Raw genomic sequence first — 26411 nt, forward strand, 5'->3', positions numbered from 1 at the left:
AGGGCTGAAGTCTGGCTTCATAAACACAGTGACAGAGAGGTGGTAAGGGCTGAAGTCTGGCTTCATAAACACAGTGATGGAGAGGTGGTAAGGGCTGAAGTCTGGCTTCATAAACACAGTGATGGAGGTGGTGGTAAGGGCTGAAGTCTGGCTTCATAAACACAGTGATGGAGAGGTGGTAAGGGCTGAAGTCTGGCTTCATAAACACAGTGATGGAGAGGTGGTAAGGGCTGAAGTCTGGCTTCATAAACACAGTGATGGAGGTGGTGGTAAGGGCTGAAGTCTGGCTTCATAAACACAGTGACAGAGAGGTGGTAAGGGCTGAAGTCTGGCTTCATAAACACAGTGATGGAGGTGGTGGTAAGGGCTGAAGTCTGGCTTCATAAACACAGTGACAGAGAGGTGGTAAGGGCTGAAGTCTGGCTTCATAAACACAGTGATGGAGAGGTGGTAAGGGCTGAAGTCTGGCTTCATAAACACAGCAGAACTAAAGCAGATCGTAAGTAAAGCAGGTGTTCCTAGAGCAGCAGTGTTAAACTTACGTTGGCGATCTCCTTCTCCAGCTCAATGACCCTGGTGACCTCCTCTCTGATCTGTGTCTCGTTGACCACCAGGCTGCGGTCAGTGCGGATCAGCTTGGCCACGTCTATCATGAACTGTTCATACGCTCTACATGGCTGGGAGGACACACACACAGACACACACACAGACAGACACACAGACACATTTACATTATTTAGCAGACGCTCAAATCCAGAGCGATTTACAGTTAGTGAGTGCATACATTTTCATACTGGCCCCCCGTGGGAAACGAACCCACAACCCTGGCGTTGCAAGTGCCACGCTCTACCAACTGAGCTACAGGGGACCTGTATATGTAGTATCAACAGAAAAAAAGCAGTCATATCATAAAGTAGTTGGGTAGATGAAGAAGAATGAGATCTACTGTTTTCACATCACTGGAAATATACATGAGGATCCATCATCTTCTGTTTGGTATTAAGAGACAGGAAGACAACACTATGAAAGGAGAATCTGTCTAATCAATGAACCTCAAAGCACCACACACACACACACACACACACACACACACACACACACACACTCCTATCCCCTCCAGGCCAAGTGTGTCAACTACAGAATCCTTTCAGAATATCAATCAGTGGTGGTAGTCAGTAAAGTGAAACCATACAAGAGTATATCCACCCCAAACACTCACATCTGGTTTGAGTTGGGCTGCGACCAAATCCGTTTACGATCGTAATGATCACATTGCTCCAGAGGGCTTCTCACCCACCCACACACTTTCGCACACACTTTCACACACACTTTCACACACACTTTCGCACACACTTTCGCACACACTTTCACACACACTTTCACACACACTTTCACACACACTTTCACACACACTTTCACACACACTTTCACACACACACTCACATTGACATGAGTAACAATAAGATAAGTTGGAGCGTGGATTATCCAAACGTCAGACTGGTGTTTAGGGTGGAAATGGATAATGCTGTGGTTTATTGTTTCTCCATAACAGAGACCTCAGGCAAACAGGCTTATCTGGAGGTCTGTGTAAACAACACTAACACAGGAGGCTTAGAACCCATTCGAGCATGTCTACGCTGATGATTAGTTCAATCATTAAAACTACAGTAATATCTTCAGGTTCAAACCTCACGGCTTTAGAGTTCTTCACATCTAGTTCTGGATGTTCATTAACCCACGCTGGAGGTTTGAACCCAGCACCAGCATAATTATCTAGAGGGCATGTTGATCTTATCCTAAACTGATGCTGACGGCTTGTAATCAATGCTGATGTGGGTCATTTTGTGTTCTGGGTGAATGGACCAGTGATCAGAACAACAGGGGGTTGAAACCCGGACCCAGACTTACCCAGCCAGAGAACTCATTTCCTTGAAACCCCGACATACCCAGCCAGAGAACTCATTTCCTTGAAACACAGACATACCCAGCCAGAGAACTCATTTCCTTGAAACACAGACATACCCGGCCAGAGGAATAATTTCCTCCACAGATCCAGACAGAGAACTGGTGTGGATATCATTGATGTGTGTAGCGGGCAAAGGCTTACCTCTGCATAGGACCCAGTGCAGGTATAGTAATCTCTGGATAAGAGACCAAGGCTGGTTTGCTGGTCAAACTGTCAAAGGAGAGACACAAGCAGCCATTCATTAAAGAGCAGGGGAAAGACAATGCACTCACTGGACCATAAAGACATATCATCCATGGTCAGAAACTGCATCGTTGATAGTTGAGATGACTGGAAAACTGAACAGGAAATACAATGGCTCATTCATGGACATGCAATAGGGTTGGTAAGTACGTGTAGATGGATGTGTGTGCCTGTGTGTAATTCTGTAAGAGGTTATGTCTAGAGTCAGAGCATGTATTGTTGATGTAGGAGGTTCAGCGAGATTAGTGTGTGAATACTTAACACTGCAAAGGTTAGATTTAGGGTATACAAAGGTTAGATTTACGGTAGTTTCTTGAGCAAATTGGTACACTAAATCCCTAACTGGAGAGAGGGTTGAAAGGGTGCATGTGATGGGGTACAAGTGTGTTCATGTGTCTGTCATGTGATGGGGTACAAGTGTGTTCATGTGTCTGTCATGTGATGGGGTACAGGTGTGTTCATGTGTCTATCATGTGATGGGGTATACATTGCATACGGAAAGTATTCAGACCTCTTGACTTTTTCCACATTTTGTTACGTTACAGCCTTATTCTAAAATGAATTGAATTGTTTTTCCCCCCCTCATCAATCTACACACAATACCCCCATACTGACAAAGCAAAAACAGATTTGTAGAAATGTTTGCAAATGTATCAAAAATAACAAACTTAAATAGCACATTTACATAAGTATTCAGACCCTTTACTCAGTACTTTGTTGAAGCACATTTGGCAGCGATTACAGCCTCAAGTCTTCTTGGGTATGACGCTACAAGCTTGGCACACCTGTAATTGACAGAAAGTTCTGTCAGGTTAGATGGGGAGCGTCGCTGCACAACTATTTTCAGGTCTCTCCAGATATGTTCGATCAGGTTCAAGTCCAGGCTCTGGCTGGGCCACTCAAGGACATTCAGAGACTTGTCCCGAAGCCACTCCTGCGTTGTCTTGGCTGTGTGCTTAGGGTCGTTGTCCTGTTGGAAGGTGAACCTTCGCCCCAGTCTGAGGTCCTGTGCGCTCTGGAGCAGGATTTCATCAACGATCTCTCTGTACTTTGCTCCATTCATCATTCCCTCGATCCTGACTAGTCTCCCAGTCCCTGCCGCTGAAAAACATCTCCACAGAATGATGCTGCCACCACCATGCTTCACCGTAGGGATGGTGCCAGGTTTCCTCCAAACATGACGCTTGGCATTCAGGCAAAAGAGTTCAATCTTGGTTTCATCAGACCAGAGAATCTTGTTTCTCATGGTCTGAGAGTCCTTCAGGAGCCTTTTGGTAAACTCCAAGTGGGCTGTCATGTGCCTTTTACTGAGGAGTGGCTTCCATCTGGCAACTCTACCATAAAGGCCTGATCGATGGATTGCTGCAGAGATGGTTGTCCTTCTGGAAGGTTCTCCCATCTCCGTAGGGGAACTCTGGAGCTCTGTCAGAGTGACCATCGGTTTCGCTCGTCACCTCCCTGACCAAGGCCCTTCTCCCCTGATTGCTCATTTTGGCTGGGCGGCCAGCTCTAGGAAGAATCTTGGTGGTTCGAAACATCTTCCATTTAAGAATAATGGAAGCCATTGTGTTCTTGGGGACCTTCAATACTGCAGAAATCTGTTGATACCCTTTCCCAGAGCTGTACCTCGACAATATCCTGTCTCGGATCTCTATGGACAATTCCTTCGACCTCATGGTTTGGTTTTTGCTATGACATGCACTGTCAACTATGGGACCTTACATAGACAGGTGTGTGCCTTTCCAAATCATGTCCAATCAACTGAATTTACCACGGGTGGACTCCAATCAAGTTGTAGAAACATCTCAAGGATGCTCAATGGAAACAGGATGCACCTGAGCTCAATTCGTGTCTCATAGACAAAGGTCTGAATACTTATCTACATAAGGTATTTCTGTTTTAAAAAATATATACATTTGCAAAAAGTTCTAAAAACATGTTTTTGCTTTGTCCTTATGGGGTATTGTGTGCAGATTGTTTTGGAACAATTTTAAATGTAATCCATTTTAGAATAAGGCTGTAACGTAACAAAATGTAGAAAAGGGGAAGGTGTCTGAATACTTTCAGAATGACGGGGTACAGGTGTGTTCATGGGTCTGTCATGTGATGGGGTACAGGTGTGTTCATGTGTCTATCATGTGATGGGGTACAGGTGTGTTCATGGGTCTGTCATGTGATGGGGTACAGGTGTGTTCATGTGTCTATCATGTGATGGGGGTACAGGTGTGTTCATGTGTCTATCATGTGATGGGGTACAGGTGTGTTCATGTGTCTATCATGTGATGGGGTATACATTGCATACGGAAAGTATTCAGACCTCTTGACTTTTTCCACATTTTGTTACGTTACAGCCTTATTCTAAAATGAATTGAATTGTTTTTCCCCCTCATCAATCTACACACAATACCCCCATACTGACAAAGCAAAAACAGATTTGTAGAAATGTTTGCAAATGTATCAAAAATAACAAACTTAAATAGCACATTTACATAAGTATTCAGACCCTTTCCTCAGTACTTTGTTGAAGCACATTTGGCAGCGATTACAGCCTCAAGTCTTCTTGGGTATGACGCTACAAGCTTGGCACACCTGTAATTGGGGAATTTCTTCCATTTTTCCCTGCAAATCCTCTCAAGTTCTGTCAGGTTAGATGGGGAGCGTCGCTGCACAACTATTTTCAGGTCTCTCCAGAGATGTTCGATCAGGTTCAAGTCCAGGCTCTGGCTGGGCCACTCAAGGACATTCAGAGACTTGTCCCGAAGCCACTCCTGCGTTGTCTTGGCTGTGTGCTTAGGGTCGTTGTCCTGTTGGAAGGTGAACCTTCGCCCCAGTCTGAGGTCCTGTGCGCTCTGGAGCAGGTTTTCATCAACGATCTCTCTGTACTTTGCTCCATTCATCTTTCCCTCGATCCTGACTAGTCTCCCAGTCCCTGCCGCTGAAAAACATCTCCACAGAATGATGCTGCCACCACCATGCTTCACCGTAGGGATGGTGCCAGGTTTCCTCCAAACATGACGCTTGGCATTCAGGCAAAAGAGTTCAATCTTGGTTTCATCAGACCAGAGAATCTTGTTTCTCATGGTCTGAGAGTCCTTCAGGAGCCTTTTGGTAAACTCCAAGTGGGCTGTCATGTGCCTTTTACTGAGGAGTGGCTTCCATCTGGCAACTCTACCATAAAGGCCTGATCGATGGATTGCTGCAGAGATGGTTGTCCTTCTGGAAGGTTCTCCCATCTCCGTAGGGGAACTCTGGAGCTCTGTCAGAGTGACCATCGGGTTTCGTCGTCACCTCCCTGACCAAGGCCCTTCTCCCCTGATTGCTCATTTTGGCTGGGCGGCCAGCTCTAGGGAAGAATCTTGGTGGTTCGAAACATCTTCCATTTAAGAATAATGGAAGCCATTGTGTTCTTGGGGACCTTCAATGCTGCAGAAATCTGTTGATACCCTTTCCCAGAGCTGTACCTCGACAATATCCTGTCTCGGATCTCTATGGACAATTCCTTCGACCTCATGGTTTGGTTTTTGCTATGACATGCACTGTCAACTATGGGACCTTACATAGACAGGTGTGTGCCTTTCCAAATCATGTCCAATCAACTGAATTTACCACAGGTGGACTCCAATCAAGTTGTAGAAACATCTCAAGGATGCTCAATGGAAACAGGATGCACCTGAGCTCAATTTCGTGTCTCATAGACAAAGGTCTGAATACTTATCTACATAAGGTATTTCTGTTTTAAAAAAATATATACATTTGCAAAAAGTTCTAAAAACATGTTTTTGCTTTGTCCTTATGGGGTATTGTGTGCAGACTGTTTTGGAACAATTTTAAATGTAATCCATTTTAGAATAAGGCTGTAACGTAACAAAATGTAGAAAAGGGGAAGGTGTCTGAATACTTTCAGAATGATGGGGTACAGGTGTGTTCATGGGTCTGTCATGTGATGGGGTACAGGTGTGTTCATGTGTCTATCATGTGATGGGGTACAGGTGTGTTCATGGGTCTGTCATGTGATGGGGTACAGGTGTGTTCATGTGTCTATCATGTGATGGGGGTACAGGTGTGTTCATGTGTCTATCATGTGATGGGGTACAGGTGTGTTCATGTGTCTATCATGTGATGGGGTATACATTGCATACGGAAAGTATTCAGACCTCTTGACTTTTTCCACATTTTGTTACGTTACAGCCTTATTCTAAAATGAATTGAATTGTTTTCCCCCCTCATCAATCTACACAATACCCCCATACTGACAAAGCAAAAACAGATTTGTAGAAATGTTTGCAAATGTATCAAAAATAACAAACTTAAATAGCACATTTACATAAGTATTCAGACCCTTTACTCAGTACTTTGTTGAAGCACATTTGGCAGCGATTACAGCCTCAAGTCTTCTTGGGTATGACGCTACAAGCTTGGCACACCTGTAATTGGGGAATTTCTTCCATTTTTTCCCTGCAGATCCTCTCAAGTTCTGTCAGGTTAGATGGGGAGCGTCGCTGCACAGCTATTTTCAGGTCTCTCCAGATATGTTCGATCAGGATCAAGTCCAGGCTCTGGCTGGGCCACTCAAGGACATTCAGAGACTTGTCCCGAAGCCACTCATGCGTTGTCTTGGCTGTGTGCTTAGGGTCGTTGTCCTGTTGGAAGGTGAACCTTCGCCCCAGTCTGAGGTCCTGTGCGCTCTGGAGCAGGATTTCATCAACGATCTCTCTGTACTTTGCTCCATTCATCATTCCCTCGATCCTGACTAGTCTCCCAGTCCCTGCCGCTGAAAAACATCTCCACAGAATGATGCTGCCACCACCATGCTTCACCGTAGGGATGGTGCCAGGTTTCCTCCAAACATGACGCTTGGCATTCAGGCAAAGAGTTCAATCTTGGTTTCATCAGACCAGAGAATCTTGTTTCTCATGGTCTGAGAGTCCTTCAGGAGCCTTTTGGTAAACTCCAAGTGGGCTGTCATGTGCCTTTTACTGAGGAGTGGCTTCCATCTGGCAACTCTACCATAAAGGCCTGATCGATGGATTGCTGCAGAGATGGTTGTCCTTCTGGAAGGTTCTCCCATCTCCGTAGGGGAACTCTGGAGCTCTGTCAGAGTGACCATCGGTTTCGTCGTCACCTCCCTGACCAAGGCCCTTCTCCCCTGATTGCTCATTTTGGCTGGGCGGCCAGCTCTAGGAAGAATCTTGGTGGTTCGAAACATCTTCCATTTAAGAATAATGGAAGCCATTGTGTTCTTGGGGACCTTCAATACTGCAGAAATCTGTTGATACCCTTTCCCAGAGCTGTACCTCGACAATATCCTGTCTCGGATCTCTATGGACAATTCCTTCGACCTCATGGTTTGGTTTTTGCTATGACATGCACTGTCAACTATGGGACCTTACATAGACAGGTGTGTGCCTTTCCAAATCATGTCCAATCAACTGAATTTACCACGGGTGGACTCCAATCAAGTTGTAGAAACATCTCAAGGATGCTCAATGGAAACAGGATGCACCTGAGCTCAATTCGTGTCTCATAGACAAAGGTCTGAATACTTATCTACATAAGGTATTTCTGTTTTAAAAATATATACATTTGCAAAAAGTTCTAAAAACATGTTTTTGCTTTGTCCTTATGGGGTATTGTGTGCAGATTGTTTTGGAACAATTTTAAATGTAATCCATTTTAGAATAAGGCTGTAACGTAACAAAATGTAGAAAAGGGGAAGGTGTCTGAATACTTTCAGAATGACGGGGTACAGGTGTGTTCATGGGTCTGTCATGTGATGGGGTACAGGTGTGTTCATGTGTCTATCATGTGATGGGGTACAGGTGTGTTCATGGGTCTGTCATGTGATGGGGTACAGGTGTGTTCATGTGTCTATCATGTGATGGGGTACAGGTGTGTTCATGTGTCTATCATGTGATGGGGTACAGGTGTGTTCATGTGTCTATCATGTGATGGGGTATACATTGCATACGGAAAGTATTCAGACCTCTTGACTTTTTCCACATTTTGTTACGTTACAGCCTTATTCTAAAATGAATTGAATTGTTTTTCCCCCCCTCATCAATCTACACACAATACCCCCATACTGACAAAGCAAAAACAGATTTGTAGAAATGTTTGCAAATGTATCAAAAATAACAAACTTAAATAGCACATTTACATAAGTATTCAGACCCTTTCCTCAGTACTTTGTTGAAGCACATTTGGCAGCGATTACAGCCTCAAGTCTTCTTGGGTATGACGCTACAAGCTTGGCACACCTGTAATTGGGGAATTTCTTCCATTTTTCCCTGCAAATCCTCTCAAGTTCTGTCAGGTTAGATGGGGAGCGTCGCTGCACAACTATTTTCAGGTCTCTCCAGAGATGTTCGATCAGGTTCAAGTCCAGGCTCTGGCTGGGCCACTCAAGGACATTCAGAGACTTGTCCCGAAGCCACTCCTGCGTTGTCTTGGCTGTGTGCTTAGGGTCGTTGTCCTGTTGGAAGGTGAACCTTCGCCCCAGTCTGAGGTCCTGTGCGCTCTGGAGCAGGTTTTCATCAACGATCTCTCTGTACTTTGCTCCATTCATCTTTCCCTCGATCCTGACTAGTCTCCCAGTCCCTGCCGCTGAAAAACATCTCCACAGAATGATGCTGCCACCACCATGCTTCACCGTAGGGATGGTGCCAGGTTTCCTCCAAACATGACGCTTGGCATTCAGGCAAAAGAGTTCAATCTTGGTTTCATCAGACCAGAGAATCTTGTTTCTCATGGTCTGAGAGTCCTTCAGGAGCCTTTTGGTAAACTCCAAGTGGGCTGTCATGTGCCTTTTACTGAGGAGTGGCTTCCATCTGGCAACTCTACCATAAAGGCCTGATCGATGGATTGCTGCAGAGATGGTTGTCCTTCTGGAAGGTTCTCCCATCTCCGTAGGGGAACTCTGGAGCTCTGTCAGAGTGACCATCGGTTTCGTCGTCACCTCCCTGACCAAGGCCCTTCTCCCCTGATTGCTCATTTTGGCTGGGCGGCCAGCTCTAGGAAGAATCTTGGTGGTTCGAAACATCTTCCATTTAAGAATAATGGAAGCCATTGTGTTCTTGGGGACCTTCAATGCTGCAGAAATCTGTTGATACCCTTTCCCAGAGCTGTACCTCGACAATATCCTGTCTCGGATCTCTATGGACAATTCCTTCGACCTCATGGTTTGGTTTTTGCTATGACATGCACTGTCAACTATGGGACCTTACATAGACAGGTGTGTGCCTTTCCAAATCATGTCCAATCAACTGAATTTACCACAGGTGGACTCCAATCAAGTTGTAGAAACATCTCAAGGATGCTCAATGGAAACAGGATGCACCTGAGCTCAATTTCGTGTCTCATAGACAAAGGTCTGAATACTTATCTACATAAGGTATTTCTGTTTAAAAAAATATATACATTTGCAAAAAGTTCTAAAAACATGTTTTTGCTTTGTCCTTATGGGGTATTGTGTGCAGACTGTTTTGGAACAATTTTAAATGTAATCCATTTTAGAATAAGGCTGTAACGTAACAAAATGTAGAAAAGGGGAAGGTGTCTGAATACTTTCAGAATGATGGGGTACAGGTGTGTTCATGGGTCTGTCATGTGATGGGGTACAGGTGTGTTCATGTGTCTATCATGTGATGGGGTACAGGTGTGTTCATGGGTCTGTCATGTGATGGGGTACAGGTGTGTTCATGTGTCTATCATGTGATGGGGTACAGGTGTGTTCATGTGTCTATCATGTGATGGGGTACAGGTGTGTTCATGTGTCTATCATGTGATGGGGTATACATTGCATACGGAAAGTATTCAGACCTCTTGACTTTTTCCACATTTTGTTACGTTACAGCCTTATTCTAAAATGAATTGAATTGTTTTCCCCCCCCCTCATCAATCTACACACAATACCCCCATACTGACAAAGCAAAAACAGATTTGTAGAAATGTTTGCAAATGTATCAAAAATAACAAACTTAAATAGCACATTTACATAAGTATTCAGACCCTTTACTCAGTACTTTGTTGAAGCACATTTGGCAGCGATTACAGCCTCAAGTCTTCTTGGGTATGACGCTACAAGCTTGGCACACCTGTAATTGGGGAATTTCTTCCATTTTTCCCTGCAGATCCTCTCAAGTTCTGTCAGGTTAGATGGGGAGCGTCGCTGCACAGCTATTTTCAGGTCTCTCCAGATATGTTCGATCAGGATCAAGTCCAGGCTCTGGCTGGGCCACTCAAGGACATTCAGAGACTTGTCCCGAAGCCACTCATGCGTTGTCTTGGCTGTGTGCTTAGGGTCGTTGTCCTGTTGGAAGGTGAACCTTCGCCCCAGTCTGAGGTCCTGTGCGCTCTGGAGCAGGTTTTCATCAACGATCTCTCTGTACTTTGCTCCATTCATCTTTCCCTCGATCCTGACTAGTCTCCCAATCCCTGCCGCTGCAAAACATCTCCACAGAATGATGCTGCCACCACCATGCTTCACCGTAGGGATGGTGCCAGGTTTCCTCCAGACATGACGCTTCGCATTCAGGCAAAAGAGTTCAATCTTGGTTTCATCAGACCAGAGAATCTTGTTTGTCATGGTCTGAGAGTCCTTCAGGAGCCTTTTGGTAAACTCCAATTGGGCTGTCATGTGCCTTTTACTGAGGAGTGGCTTCCGTCTGGCCACTCTACCATAAAGGCCTGATTGGTGGAGTGCTGCAGAGATGGTTATCCTTCTGGAAGGTTCTCCCATCTCCGTAGAGGAACTCTGGAGCTCTGTCAGAGTGACCATCGGTTTCGTCGTCACCTCCCTGACCAAGGCCCTTCTCCCCTGATTGCTCATTTTGGCTGGGCGGCCAGCTCTAGGAAGAATCTTGGTGGTTCGAAACATCTTCCATTTAAGAATAATGGAGGCCATTGTGTTCTTGGGGACCTTCAATGCTGCAGAAATCTGTTGATACCCTTTCCCAGAGCTGTACCTCGACAATATCCTGTCTCGGATCTCTATGGACAATTCCTTCGACCTCATGGTTTGGTTTTTGCTATGACATGCACTGTCAACTATGGGACCTTACATAGACAGGTGTGTGCCTTTCCAAATCATGTCCAATCAACTGAATTTACCACAGGTGGACTCCAATCAAGTTGTAGAAACATCTCAAGGATGCTCAATGGAAACAGGATGCACCTGAGCTCAATTTCAAGCTCAACTTTCTGTGTCAGAAAATGCCTATGTAACAGACATGTATGGTCAACTGAATGAACTGAATGGAAGCATGCAGGGGAAATACAAAAACATTCTACAGATGGGTGACCGAATCAGTGGATTCAGATCAGAAGAATTCTTATTGGAGAGAGTCTTTCAAAAGCCAACCATGCCCCCGTCCCTCGGCTGTGTATGTTTCTAACAGAAAACAGCATCATAAAGTGTCCTACACGAGTGATGACTGCTCACGTCTCATAGACAAAGGTCTGAATACTTATCTACATAAGGTATTTCTGTTTAAAAAAATATATACCTTTGCAAAAAGTTCTAAAAACATGTTTTTGCTTTATCCTTATGGGGTATTGTCACGGTTTCGGCCGAGGCGGCCCCTCCTCCTTGTTCGGGCAGGTTTCGGCGTTCGTCGTCTCCGGAGTACTAGCTGCCACCGTTCTATGTTTCATGTTTGATTGGTTTTGTCTGTTTGTCACACCTGTTTTGTGTTATGTCTCATTAAGCACCCTATTTAGTTCCTTGTTGTGAGTTTAGGTGTTGTGTGTAATTGTTCCCATTGTCGTGTTGTTGCGCTACCCGTTTCGGTGCGCTATTTGTAGCTTTCCTCCTTGTTTATTTTATTTATTTATTTATTTATTTTATTTATTTTTATTTTTATTTATTTTTAGTCATTTAGCAGACGCTCTTATCCAGAGCGACTTACATGAGCAATTAGGGTTAAGTGCCTTGCTCAAGGGCACATCGACAGATCTTTCACCTAGTCGGCTCGGGGATTAGAACCAGCGACCTTTCGGTTACTGGCACAACGCTCTTAACCACTAAGCTACCTGCCGCCCCATGCACCTTGAAGTGTGGAAAAGGTTTTATTACAAGGTAATTTGTGATTTGACTATTTACAATGAGTAGTGCCCAGCATGAATCCTTTAGGTATCTTTACCACTGAGAGGTGCGGCAATTGAAATGCTTTAAGAAATATCAACCTGTAAAAATACAGTACATAATCCCAAAAATATGTATTAGTCCACAAGAAGGGGTATACATTCATGTTTAAGTTCCCTAGTAGTAGGCAAACTAGATTTTGTGTGATGATTCTGTCTTGTCTTGAAACTTCTGAGATTAATTTGGGATACTTAAAAATTATAACAAAAAGCTAAATTATTGGCATTCCTCAGTAAACTCTACTCAGACACCCAGATTACTCTGAGCAGTTATAATCAGCATGTATTACGACCAGGTGTGCTTCCTGATGAGGCAAACATCACACTTCACAAGCTCATGATCAAAACCTATGCTACTGCCCTTAATTAGGCGCAATTAGGCGCATTTTAGGAGAGGATTTTCGCACATGTTTTGTGCGCTCGTTTGTTTACGCCTGTGTGCGCTTTTCTCGCCTCCGGGCTGTTTGGATTGTATTTTTATGTGCTCTACTAAAAGTATTTGTTGGACTTAACTTCTGCGTCCTGCGCCTGATTCCACACCACACCAATCTACAGCAACACCTGACAGAATTACACACCATCGCATGGAATCAGCAGGAGCACCCACCGACATCATGGAGGAGCGTCTCCGTGGTCAAGACGATCGGATTAACCAGATCGGGCACGCCCTGGACCGGGTGATGAACATTCTCCATCGATGGGAGACCAGCGATGTACCCACACCTCCACCTACCGCACCATCACCATCGGTCAGCCCGCCCCGTCCAACAACCGGAACCCAGTGGGATTCGGCTCTCGCTCCCGAGGGCGTACGACGGCACCGCTGCCGGGTGTCAGGGGTTCCTGTTACAGGTGGAACTCTACCTTGCCACCGTACACCCGGCGCCCTCGGGACACGAGAGCGTTTCCGCCCTCATCTCCTGTCTCACCGGCAAGGCGTTGGAGTGGGCCAACGCCGAATGGAGGAGAATAGACGCCGCCACTGTCACCTATGCGGAGTTCTCCCGCCGCTTCCGTGCGGTCTTAGACCATCCACCAGAAGGGAAGGCGGCGGGGGAGCGTCTATTCTACCTCCGGCAGGGGATGAGGAGCGCTCAAGAGTTTGCGCTGGAGTTCCGGACTCTAGCGGCAGATGCAGGGTGGAATGAGCGGGCCCTCATAGACCACTTTAGATGCAGCCTTCGGGAGGACGTCCGCAGAGAGTTAGCGTGCAGGGATACTACACTATCATTTGACCAGTTGGTGGACATGGCCATTCGGCTGGACACCCTGCTCGCGACCCGCGGACGTCCCAGGTGGGGGTCGCCCATTCCACCCTCCAGCGCCTCCGAGCCGAGCCCGATGGAGCTCGGAGGTGCTGGCGCTAGAGGGGGGAGAAGAAGGAGCCCGAGGGGGGCGGTCTCCTGCACCAACTGTGGCCGCGGAGGGCACACCGCGGCTAGGTGCTGGGGAGGGTCCCCTGGTGAGGGAGACGGCAGGTCACACATTGGGGAGTCCTCCCAGGTGAGTAGGCGCCCTACTTACCCAGAGCTTTCTGTCGTACACATAACTATACCTGTTTGTTTTCCACAGGTTGCACCTCGTTCCCAGCATAAGGCGCTAGTCGATTCAGGCGCAGCTGGGAATTTTGTAGATCGTAAATTCTGTGTTGAGTTAGGGATTCCCCTCCTTCCGGTTGATAAGCCTTTCCCTGTACATGCCCTAGATAGTCGTCCGTTGGGATCTGGGTTGATTAGGGAGGTCACGGCGCCACTTAGGATGAAGACGCAGGGGGGTCATGAGGAGACGATTCAACTCTATCTGATCGACTCTCCTGCGTATCCGGTGGTACTGGGGCTTCCCTGGTTGATTACCCATGATCCTACGATTTCGTGGCGAGAGAAGGCTCTTAAAGGGTGGTCTGCTCAGTGTGAGGGGCTATGTCTGGGTGTTTCCGTAGGGGCGACTTCGGTGGAGAGTCCGAACCAGATGCCAGCACTGCACATTCCGCCTGAGTATGAGGATTTGGCACTCGTGTTTAGTAAGACTAGAGCGGCACGGTTGCCGCCTCATAGACAGGGGGATTGTGCGATAGACCTCCAGGCAGGAGCTGCGCTCCCGCGGAGCCATGCGTATCCTTTGTCACAGGAGGAGAAAGGGGCAATGGAGACATACATTGCAGAGTCTCTGAGACAGGGATACATACGGCCCTCCACTTCTCCCGCGTCCTCGAGCTTCTTTTTTGTGAAGAAAAAGGATGGAGGTTTGCGTCCGTGTATTGATTACCGCGGTCTCAATCAGGTGACTGTGAAATATAGTTATCCACTCCCGCTGATTGCGACCATGACGGAGTCCTTACACGGGGCACGGTTCTTCACAAAATTGGACCTCAGGAGCGCATATAGCTTGGTGCGCATTAGGGAGGGCGATGAGTGGAAGACAGCATTTAGTACTACCTCCGGCCATTACGAGTATCTCGTCATGCCATATGGTTTAATGAATGCTCCATCAGTCTTCCAATCTTTTGTAGATTAGATTTTCCGGGACATGCAGGCGCAGGGAGTAGTGGTGTACATAGATGATATTCTAGTATACAGTTCTACTCGGGCCGAGCATGTAGCCCTGGTGCGCAGGGTATTGAGGAGATTGTTGGAGCATGACCTGTATGTCAAAGCCGAGAGATGTCTGTTCTTTCAGGAGTCGGTCTCCTTTTTGGGTTATCAGTTGTCTGCGTCAGGGGTGAGAATAGAGGTTGACCGTGTGTCTGCCGTGCGTAATTGGCAAACCCCAACTACGGTTAAAGAGGTGCAGCGGTTCTTGGGTTTTGCAAATTACTACCGGAGGTTTATCCGGGGTTTTGGACAGGTGGCAGCTCCCATAACGTCTCTTCTGAAGGGGGGTCCTGTGCGCTTGCGGTGGTCGGCTGAGGCGGACAGGGCTTTTGGGAGACTGAAGGACCTGTTTACCTCGGCTCCAGTGCTGGCGCACCCGGATCCCACTTTACCCTTCCAAGTAGAGGTAGACGCGTCTGAGGCCGGTATCGGGGCAGTTCTTTCACAACGGTCCGGCACACCACCTAAACTCCGCCCCTGTGCTTTTTATTCTAAAAAGCTCAGTCCGGCGGAGCGGAATTATGACGAAGGGGACAGGGAGCTGTTAGCCGTAGTACAGGCCCTAAAGGTGTGGAGGCATTGGCTTGAGGGGGCTCAACACCCTTTCCTCATTCTGACTGACCACCGTAACCTGGAATACATTCGGGCAGCTAGGAGACTGAATCCTCGCCAGGCTCGATGGACTATGTTTCTCGCCCGGTTTGTGTTCAAGATCACTTACATCCCTGGGTCCCAGAACGGGAAGGCAGATGCCCTGTCTCGGCAGTATGACACGGAGGAGAGGTGCGTGGAACCCACTCCCATACTACCGGAGTCTTGTCTGGTTGCACCGGTGGTATGGGAGGTCGATGCGGAGATCGAGCGGGCATTACGCACCGACCCTAGCCCTCCACAGTGTCCGGTGGGTCGGACGTACGTCCCGCTCGAGGTCCGGGATCGGCTGATTTATTGGGCTCACACGTCACCCTCCTCTGGACATCCAGGTATTGGCCGGACAGTGCACTGCCTTAGTACAAAGTACTGGTGGCCAACGTTAGCCAGGGATGTGAGGATTTATGTCTCCTCCTGCTCAGTGTGTGCCCAGTGTAAGGCGCCCAGACACTTGCCCAGGGGTAAATTACAACCCCTGCCCGTTCCACAACGACCCTGGTCTCACCTCTCGGTGGATTTTGTTACCGACCTTCCCTCCTCACAAGGGAATACCACCATCCTGGTCGTTGTGGATCGGTTCTCGAAGGCCTGTCGTCTCCTTCCCATGCCGGGTCTTCCTACTGCCCTACAGACCGCTGAGGCTCTATTTACTCACGTCTTCCGGCATTACGGGGTACCCGAGGATATAGTGTCTGATCGAGGCCCCCAGTTTACCTCCAGAGTCTGGAGAGCCTTTATGGAACGGTTGGGGGTTTCGGTGAGCCTTACCTCGGGTTACCACCCGGAGAGTAATGGGCAGGTCGAACGAGTCAACCAGGATGTGGGTAGGTTTCTGAGGTCATATTGTCAGGACCGGCCGGAGGAGTGGGCGAGATATGTGCCCTGGGCCGAGATGGCACAGAACTCTCTCCGCCACTCCTCCACTAAACTAACCCCTTTCCAGTGTGTGTTAGGGTACCAGCCGGTTCTGGCACCTTGGCATGAGAGCCAGATCGAGGCCCCTGCTGTGGATGAGTGGGTGCGGCGCTCGGAGGAGACGTGGAACGCTGCACACGTCCATCTGCAGCGAGCCATCCGTCGACAGAAGACGAGCGCCGACCTCCACCGCAGTGAGGGGCCAGTGTACGCACCTGGAGATCGAGTCTGGCTCTCAACCAGAAACCTGCCCCTCCGCCTGCCCTGCCGGAAGCTGGGTCGGCGGTTTGTGGGGCCTTTTAAAGTCCTGAGGAGATTGAACGAGGTGTGTTACCGGTTACAACTGCCCATTGATTACAAGAATATTAACCCCTCGTTCCATGTGTCTCTCCTCAGGCCGGTGGTAGCTGGTCCACTCCAGGACTTTGAGATAGAAGAGACTCCTCCGCCCCCGTTGGACATCGAGGGGGCTCCGGCGTACACTGTTCGGACCATCCTGGATTCGAGACGCCGGATGGGGGGTCTCCAATATCTCGTGGAGTGGGAGGGGTACGGCCCGGAGGAGCGGTGCTGGGTGCCGAGGAGGGACATTCTGGACCCGTCCCTTCTGATCGAATTCCATCGTGGTCATCCTACGCGCCCTGCTCCGCGTCCTCCTGGTCGTCCCCGAGGCCGGGGGGCGGCGCACGGCTGGAGCCGCGCGTCAAGGGGGGGGGTACTGTCACGGTTTCGGCCGAGGCGGCCCCTCCTCCTTGTTCTGGCAGGTTTCGGCGGTCGTCGTCTCCGGAGTACTAGCTGCCACCGTTCTATGTTTCATGTTTGATTGGTTTTGTCTGTTTGTCACACCTGTTTTGTGTTATGTCTCATTAAGCACCCTATTTAGTTCCTTGTTGTGAGTTTAGGTGTTGTGTGTAATTGTTCCCGTTGTCGTGTTGTTGCGCTACCCGTTTCGGTGCGCTATTTGTAGCTTTCCTCCTTGTTTATTTTAGGAGAGGATTTTCGCACATGTTTTGTGCGCTCGTTTGTTTACGCCTGTGTGCGCTTTTCTCGCCTCCGGGCTGTTTGGATTGTATTTTTGTGTGCTCTACTAAAAGTCTTTGTTGGACTTAACTTCTGCGTCCTGCGCCTGATTCCACACCACACCAATCTACAGCAACACCTGACAGGTATTGTGTGCATATTGTTTTGGAACAATTTTAAATGTAATCCATTTTAGAATAAGGCTGTAACGTAACAAAATGTAGAAAAGGGGAAGGGGTCTGAATACTTTCAGAATGATGGGGTACAGGTGTGTCCACGTGTCTATCATGTGATGGGGTACAGGTGTGTTAATGTGTCTATCATGTGATGGGGTACAGGTGTCAATAGAAAGTATACACCAACCTTGGATTTCTTAACATTCTATTGTGTTACAGGGGGATTAAAATGTATTTTATTGTCTTTTTTTTAAATCTTTTTTTTCAAGGATCTACGACTGTGAAGAGACAAGGGTTTAGATACACGCATACATTGTGATAATGTTGTATGGTGGTATTAAACATTTTGTATTGTAGATAGGTAGTGGTGTAATAATGTCATATGACGTACTGTTTTATATTTTGTTTTATATGTAATGTAAGTGCTTTAATATGTTTGGACCCCAGGAAGAGTAGCTGCTGCCAATGGGAATCCCTAATAAATACACCAAATAATCTGTAATGTCAAAGTGGAAGAAAAATTCATTAAAAATAAAGAATATTAATGAAAAGTAAAACACTAATATATCTTGATTAGATAAGTATTCACCCCCCTGAGTCAACACATTTTAGAAACACCTTTGGCAGTGATTACAGCTGTGAGTCTTCTTGCGTAAGTCTCATAAGAGCTTTGTGAAATATATGTTCCCATTATTATTTTCATAATTCTTCAAGCTCTGTCAAGGTGTTGGGGTTCATGGCTAGACAGCCATTTTCAAGTCTTGTCATAGATTTTCAAGCCGATTTAAGTCAAAACTGTAACTTGGCCGCTCAGGAACATTCTCCGTCTTCTTCTAAGCAACTCCAGTGTAGATTTGGAATTGTGTTATAGGTTATTGTCCTGCTGAAAGGTGAAATATTTTCACATACACCAGATAGGAGCAGTGAAATGTGTCATTTTACAGGGTCAGCCATAGTAGTACGGCGCCCCTGGAGCAAATTAAGGTTAAGTGCCTTGCTCAAGGGCACAGACAGATTTCTCACCTTGCTCAAGGGCACATCGACAGATTTCTCACCTTGTCAAGGGCACAGACAGATTTCTCACCTTGCTCAAGGGCAAATCGACAGATTTCTCACCTTGTCAAGGGCACAGACAGATTTCTCACCTTGTCAAGGGCACATCGACAGATTTCTCACCTTGTCAAGGGCACAGACAGATTTCTCACCTTGTCAAGGGCACAGACAGATTTCTCACCTTGTCAAGGGCACAGACAGATTTCTCACCTTGTCAAGGGCACAGACATATCTCTCACCTTGCTCAAGGGCACAGACAGATTTCTCACCTTGTCAAGGGCACAGACAGATTTCTCACCTTGTCAAGGGCACAGACATATTTCTCACCTTGCTCAAGGGCACAGACAGATTTCTCACCTTGTCAAGGGCACAGACAGATTTCTCATCTTGTCGGCTCAGGTATTTAAACAAACAACCTTCCAGTTACTGGCCCAACGCTCTAACCGCTAGGCTACCTGCCACCTCTCCCAGTGTCTGGTGTAAAGCAGACAAGCAGGTTTTCCTCTAGGATTTTGCCTGTGCTTAGCTCCATCCCGTTTCTTTTCATCCTGAAAAACTCCCCAGCATTTGCCGATGTCAACAATACCCTTACCATGATGCAGCCACCACCATGCTTGAAAAAAGGGTTGGCAGATACTCAGTGACGTGTTGTGTTGGATTTGCCTCAAACATAACTACAACGTTATCGATTCATCCTCAGTTTTCTCCCATCACAGCCATTTGAACTCTGTAGCCATTTTAAAATCACCAATGGCCTCATGGTGACATCCCTGAGCAGTTTCATTCCTGTCCTGCAGCTCAGTTCAGGAGGACAACTGTATATCTTTGATGTGTCTGGGTGGTTTTAATACATAATCCACAGCATAATTATTAACTTGACCATGCGTAAAGAGATATTCAATGTCTGATTTGATATTGTTACCCATCTACCAACCACTGCCCTTCTTCATGAGGCTTTTGAAAAGCTCCCTGGTCTTTGTAATTGAATCTGTGCTTGAAATGCAATACTTGACTGAGGGACCTTACAGATGTTTTTATGGAAACAGAAGAAGGGGTAGTCATAAAAAAATGATGTCAACCACAGGGGGTTGGTGGCACCTTAATTGGGGAGGACGGGCCCATGGTAATGGCTGGAGCGGAATTAGTGGAATGGTATGAAATACGGTACATCAAACATGGTTTCCATGTGTTTGATGCCATTCCATTCACGCCATTCCAGCCATTATTATGAGCCATCCTCCCCTCAGCAGCCTCTACTGATATCAACCCCTATTACTTCACACCGAATGATTCCATTAAACTTATGTGATTTGTTGAGCCAAATGTTATTTCTGAACTAATTTAGGCTTGCCTAAATAAAGGGGGGGAGGGATACTTATGCAAAGACTATATATATATATTTATTTTTTATTTTTTATTTTTTAAATTAATTTGCAAAAATGTGTAGAATTTTGTTTTCACTTTGACATTATGGACTATTTTGTGTAGATCAATGAAAAAAAAAAAAAATTTAAATACATATTTCAATCCCACTTTGTAACACAACAAAATGTGAATCAAGTTAAAAGGGGTGTAGACCTTTCTATAGGTAGGTGTGTTCGAGTGACTGTGCATGTGACTGTGTATGTGACTGTGCATGTGACTGTGCATGTGACTGTGCATGTGACTGTGCATGTGACTGTGCATGTGACTGTGCATGTGACGGCGACTATTCTTTTGCACACCTACATGAATGACGTGTGAATTGGAATCTTTGTCATCAGTGCCGATAAAAAAATTAACCAAGACTTGAGTTCCGTATTTCTCGTTTAGTCTGGCAATGGCATCCTCCAACTTCCATGTGTCACCTAAGTGGGCAAGGAGAGGAGAGGAGAGGAGAGGAGAGGAGAGGAGAGGAGAGGAGAGGAGAGGAGAGGAGAGGAGAGGAGAGGAGAGGATTGAGGACGGGTAAACCAAAATAGGCGTAGGAGTCACAGTGGTAGAAGTGTATAGTGTAGTTTACCATAGACAGTCTCCCATTGGTCTGTAGCTATTGGCCACTCAAACACATTAGGGAGCATGTCTAGTAAAGGAGCTCCGCCCCTTTTCTCAATCTGACCTTCAGAGGAGGGGGGGGACAAAGGGACCCAGGTTAACTCACAGTTTAAAGGTAGACAACTAATTGGACTGAAATGACTGACTGAATTGAAATGTAAATTGACCTCAACAAAACAGACCAGCAGACTCACTCTCATTGGTGCAGGATTTGTAGAGGGTCTTGGCTTTAGTGAGGGCGCTAGCCTCCCCCTCCACGCTTCTCTCCAGAACACCTACAATGGGGGGCAAAATATTTGCAGCACATCTATGTTGTTTGTTTTTAAACTGAAAATAAAAAGAGGTTCAGAGATCAGTTCAACTGTGAGTGTTGTGAGTAACATGGAGCATGTGAGCTGTGTGTTTTGGAGGACAGAGAATGTCCCCCTCTGAGGGACTGTAACAGGTCTCTTTAGACCAGACAGAATGCAGCCAGACTCCAAGCCAAGGAGCTGTCAGTCTGCTGGCACCGCTGCTTTTCACCACATAACAAACATTGAGAAACATCACAGAACTGTGGAAATACAAAAACAAGCAGGAAAAACCAATGCTTTAAATCTGCGGTCATTCCCACACGCACTGGTAATAGTAGGAAGAAACCCATTTCCTAGAGCCAAAGAATAATTTTATTTTGCTCTATACCCTTTTTGTATCGCCCACTCTCTCTCTCTACCTCTCCTATGCCCCACACTCTTTCTTCATTCTTACAGTAACAGCTCTCTGCTCCACCCTCATTCTTCATTCTTACAGTAACAGCTCTCTGCCATCTCAACTCTTTCTTCATTCTTAGAGTAACAGCTCTCTGCTCCACCCTCATTCTTCATTCTTACAGTAACAGCTCTCTGCCATCTCAACTCTTTCTTCATTCTTACAGTAACAGCTCTCTGCTCCACCCTCATTCTTCATTCTTACAGTAACAGCTCTCTGCCATCTCAACTCTTTCTTCATTCTTACAGAAACAGCTCTGTGCCATCTCAACTCTTTCTTCATTCTTACAGTAACAGCTCTCTGCCATCTCAACTCTTTCTTCATTCTTACAGAAAACAGCTCTGTGCCATCTCAACTCTTTCTTCATTCTTACAGCAACAGCTCTCTGCCATCTCAACTCTTTCTTCATTTTTACAGTAACAGCTCTCTGCCATCTCAACTCTCATTCTTCCTCTTTCCCCTCTACCCCAATTCCCTCTCCTCATCCCCTGTTCTGGTTAGGGCAGAACCCCTGTGATCTCATTACCTAGTGGGCACACTATTTATGTGCTCATGTAATCGTAATGAAGCGCTGGGTTAGGAACCCTTCATTAGGTGCTTCCTGCCAAAGGGCGCAGATCATGTGTGATTGGATTAATAACTGAATAGGGAGGGGGGGGGTCTGTTTGGATTAAAGACCACCTGATGCTCGTGTTGCAAACACCCCTTTAAATACAAGTTCACCTTCTTTGGAAGCTTTTGGGGCTACCCTTTACTTTTTGCACGTTTAACACTTTTTTTTTGGAAAGTGGAGAGGAGTTATTTTGATGTCTTTTTCCACTCTGTGGTTCTGACGCTGTTTACGGTGCTGTGGTATAACTCCTGACACCCAGAACACACACACACGTGCATGCACACACACAGTTAAATAATGTGACCTTATCTGGCCCCAACCTCAGGGCCCATCCTGATAAAAAGGAACAAAACAGGAAGTGTCTCCCCAGAGCCAATCCTCCATGTAATATGTATTCAACACAGAACACTGCAGAGCCCCCGTCCCTCACGTCCACCACATGGACTCAACTAGGGTAGATCACACTGGAAACAACTGTATTGTTGCTGAAGAGCTGAATATGGAGCACAGATCTGTCTGATTTAGTGCTGTCTGACCCTCTGTGATGGTCATAAGATGCCTGACGCACCGTTAAAATCTCAGACTTCAGTGTGTTCAAAATAACTGGGAACTCTGAAAAAAAGGAGCTCCGACTGGGGAGAAAAAAAACAATCTATTTAAAACGGTCATCCAACTTGGGAACGCAGGCTCCCATTCTGTCACATCCTTTGTGATGTCATAAGACGTCTGACTGACAAGAATTCTGGGTGTGTTCAAGCGGTAAGCCTAAGGAAGCTCACTGTAGAACAAAGTCAGTGAGTGAAGTTAAGCGAGGTGCATCTGCGACAGCTGAAAGTCAGACATTGACGTGGTTGTCCAATAGCAAGGCTCAGATCAACATGTCAGTGTTGCCATCGTTTATAAAAGTTGTTCTTTATAATGTTGAAATAAACAAGTCTCCAACCCCCATATCACACACTCACAAACTGAAACCATGTGTACTATATATATATATATATATATATATATATATATATATATGCATATCATTTGTATATATCCACTGTGAACATGAATCACGGCAAAGTTGGTTCCTGTTTCAGTCATGTCTTTGGTCACATTCGCGTGAGTCAAACAAAACAAAGAATGATTGGTTGACAATAGAGCCTCCCACAATGCAGGAGGAAGTTGGTGAAGAGCAACTGCAGAAACTTGCAGTCGACTGCAGTCAAAACTTGTAAAGGTCATGCAGTCGACTGCGGTCAAAACTTGTAAAGTTCATGCAGTCGACATGTACAGTTGAAGTCGGAAGTTTACATACACCTTAGCCATATACATTTAAACTCAGTTTTTCACAATTCCTGATATTTAATCCTAGTAAAAATTCCCTGTTTTAGGTCAGTTAGGATCATCACTTTATTTTAAGAATGTGAAATGTCAGAATAATTGTAGAGAGAACGATTTATTTCAGCTTTTATTTCTTTCATCACATTACCATTGGGTCAGAAGTTTACATACACTCAATTAGTATTTGGTAGCATTGCCTTTAAATTGTTTAACTTCAAATGTTTCGGGTAGCCTTCCACAAGCTTCCCACAATAAGTTGAGTGAATTTTAGCCCATTCCTCCTGACAGAGCTGGTGTAACTGAGTCAGGTTTGTAGGCCTCCTTGATCGCACATGATTTTTCAGTTCTGCCCACACATTTTTTATAGGATTGAGATCAGGGCTTTGTGATGGCCACTCCAATACCTTGACTTTGTTGTCCTTAAGCCATTTTGCCACAACTTTGGAAGTATGCTTGGGGTCATTGTCCATTTGGAAGACCCATTTGCGACCAAGCTTTAACTTCCTGACTGATGTCTTGAGATGTTGCTTTAATATATCCACATAATTTTCCTTCCTCATGATGCCATCTATTTTGTGAAGTGCACCAGTCCAAACTGCAGCAAAGCACCCCCACAGCATGATGCTGCCACCCCCATGCTTCACGGTTGGGATGGTGTTCTTCGGCTTGCAAGGTATCCCCTTTTTCCTCCAAACATAACGATGGTCATTATGGCCAAACAGTTCTATTTTTGTTTCATCAGACCAGAGGACATTTCTCCAAAAAGTACGATCTTTATCCCCATGTGCAGTTGCAAACCATTGTTTTTTATGGCAGTTTTGGAGCAGTGGCTTCTTCCTTGCTGAGCGGCCTTTCAGGTTATGTCGATATAGGACTCGTTTTACTGTGGATATAGATACTTGTGTACCTGTTTTCTCCAGCATCTTCACAAGGTCCTTTGCTGTTGTTCCGGGATTGATTTGCACTTTTCTCACCAAAGTACGTTCATCTCTAGGAGACAGAACTCCTTCCTGAGCGGTATGATGGCTGCGTGGTCCCATGGTGTTTATACTTCCGTACTATTGTTTGTACAGATGAACGTGGTACCTTCAGGCGTTTGAAAATTGTTCCCAAGGATGAACCAGACTTGTGGAGGTCTACAATTGTTTTTCTGAGGTCTTGGCTGATTTCTTTAGATTTTCCCATGATGTCAAGCGAAGAGGCACTGAGTTTGAAGGTTGGCCTTGAAATACATCCACAGGTACACCTCCAATTGACTCAAATGATGTCAATTAGCCTATCAGAAGCTTCTAAAGCCATGACATCATTTTCTGGAATCTTCCAAGCTGTTTAAAGGCACAGTCAACTTAGTGTATGTAAACTTCTGACCCACTGGAATTGTGATACAGTGAATTATAAGTGAAATAATCTGTCTGTAAACAATTGTTGGAAAAATTACTTGTGTCATGCACAAAGTAGATGTCCTAACCGACTTGCCAAAACTATAGTTTGTTAACAAGAAATGTGTGGAGTGGTTGAAAAACAAGTTTTAATGACTCCAACCTAAGTGTATGTAAACTTCAGACTTCAACTGTAGGTGCTGTCTGACAATTCTTATAACCATAATGCAACGCACTTTGGCCACTTGACCATCTTGACAAAAGTGATCCGCTCGAACTCGCCCATTGTCTGACCCTTTGTGATGTCACTGACAGACATTGGGCTTGTTCGACATTGCAGCCGACAGTGCAGGCGACTGCCAACTGATCTACAAATCACCTTGTATCATAAATAACTACTCATTTTTATTAGTAGATCAATCAGTCACCATTTACTCACAATGCATCATGGATTTGATGCTCTCAAACACAGCCACTGTCTGACCCACTGTGATGTCACGGCTGTCTGATTGACAGACCGCGCTGAACCTTTGTGATGTGATGTCACAGCTGTCTGTCTGTAGACATTTGCCGCATTCAAAACTGGGAACTCTGAAAAATACGAGGTCAAATCATGACATCAAGTCGGAGCTCTAGAAAGACGCTAGAGTTCCTGAATGACCATTCAAATAGGTTTTTCCCCAGTCGGAGCTCGTTTTTTTTTCTCCAGAGTTCCCAGTTGTTTTGAACGCGGCAATTGTGTCTCAATGTAATGTTCCATCAGTAGTGAGTAGATCTGTTTCCCTTTTAGCCTGTCACAGCAGTCATACAGTGCAGTGTCACGCAGGGCTTACACCTACTCACAGAGATCACAACCACATGTCCTCACTCACTCACTCACACACACACACACACACACACACACACACACACACACACACACACACACACAAGGTATAATTATAAAGCTCACGGTCAATTGGGCAAATTATTGCACAGTATGCCATACCTGAAACAAAGCAGAGGTGGAAAACTGTCCCTCCCACCCACCCCCACACAGCAGTGGTTAAGAGCCAAGAGCAGTGCCTCATTAAGCCCGCCACATGCTTTCCAGTGAAAACAGTTTGTGCATATATTATGACAAAATGTTGTAGTTTTTTAGTGTTCGGCATGGGTTTTTCCGGCTGTTAGTGCACACAATCCCCCCCCCCCGGTAAATTTACAAACATATATAATGATAAATAGACTTCAAACTTGTATCTCAATATGGTGTATGGTGAAATAAGTATAGCCAGTTATAATTGTAATGTCTTAGTAGATAATAACAAAAGAAGAACAATATTTACATGGCTCAAAGAGAAGGAATATAATATCTATTGTTTACAGGAAACTCATTCAACAATTCTAGATGAAGTTGCGTGGAAAAGGGAATGGGGGGGGCGAAATATACTTCTTCCATGGGCAAAGAAATTCAAAAGGGGTGATGATATTAATTAATAGTAATTTCGATCCGAAAGTGCAAATTGTCCAAATAGATACGCAAGGTAGATTGATTATTATAAATATGTTATTGGACAA

At 45.8% G+C, this 26411-nt stretch overlaps 1 protein-coding gene across 1 annotated transcript in view; it reads right to left on the minus strand.

Annotated features, from left to right (window-relative positions):
• Positions 1-26411, minus strand: part of LOC121568479 (neprilysin-like) — a 98780-nt gene that overhangs the window by 19727 nt on the left and 52642 nt on the right. Inside the window, exons 5-9 of the mRNA XM_041879006.1 lie at positions 20984-21064; positions 20758-20853; positions 20484-20602; positions 2108-2176; positions 543-677 (exon numbers count right to left, since the gene is read on the minus strand). Of these exons, the coding sequence (XP_041734940.1) occupies positions 543-677; positions 2108-2176; positions 20484-20602; positions 20758-20853; positions 20984-21064 (500 nt within the window). The remainder of the gene's footprint in view (positions 1-542; positions 678-2107; positions 2177-20483; positions 20603-20757; positions 20854-20983; positions 21065-26411) is intronic.

The sequence above is a fragment of the Coregonus clupeaformis genome, chromosome 6 (assembly GCF_020615455.1).
Source record: "Coregonus clupeaformis isolate EN_2021a chromosome 6, ASM2061545v1, whole genome shotgun sequence".
NCBI classification, from domain to species: Eukaryota; Metazoa; Chordata; class Actinopteri; order Salmoniformes; family Salmonidae; genus Coregonus; species Coregonus clupeaformis.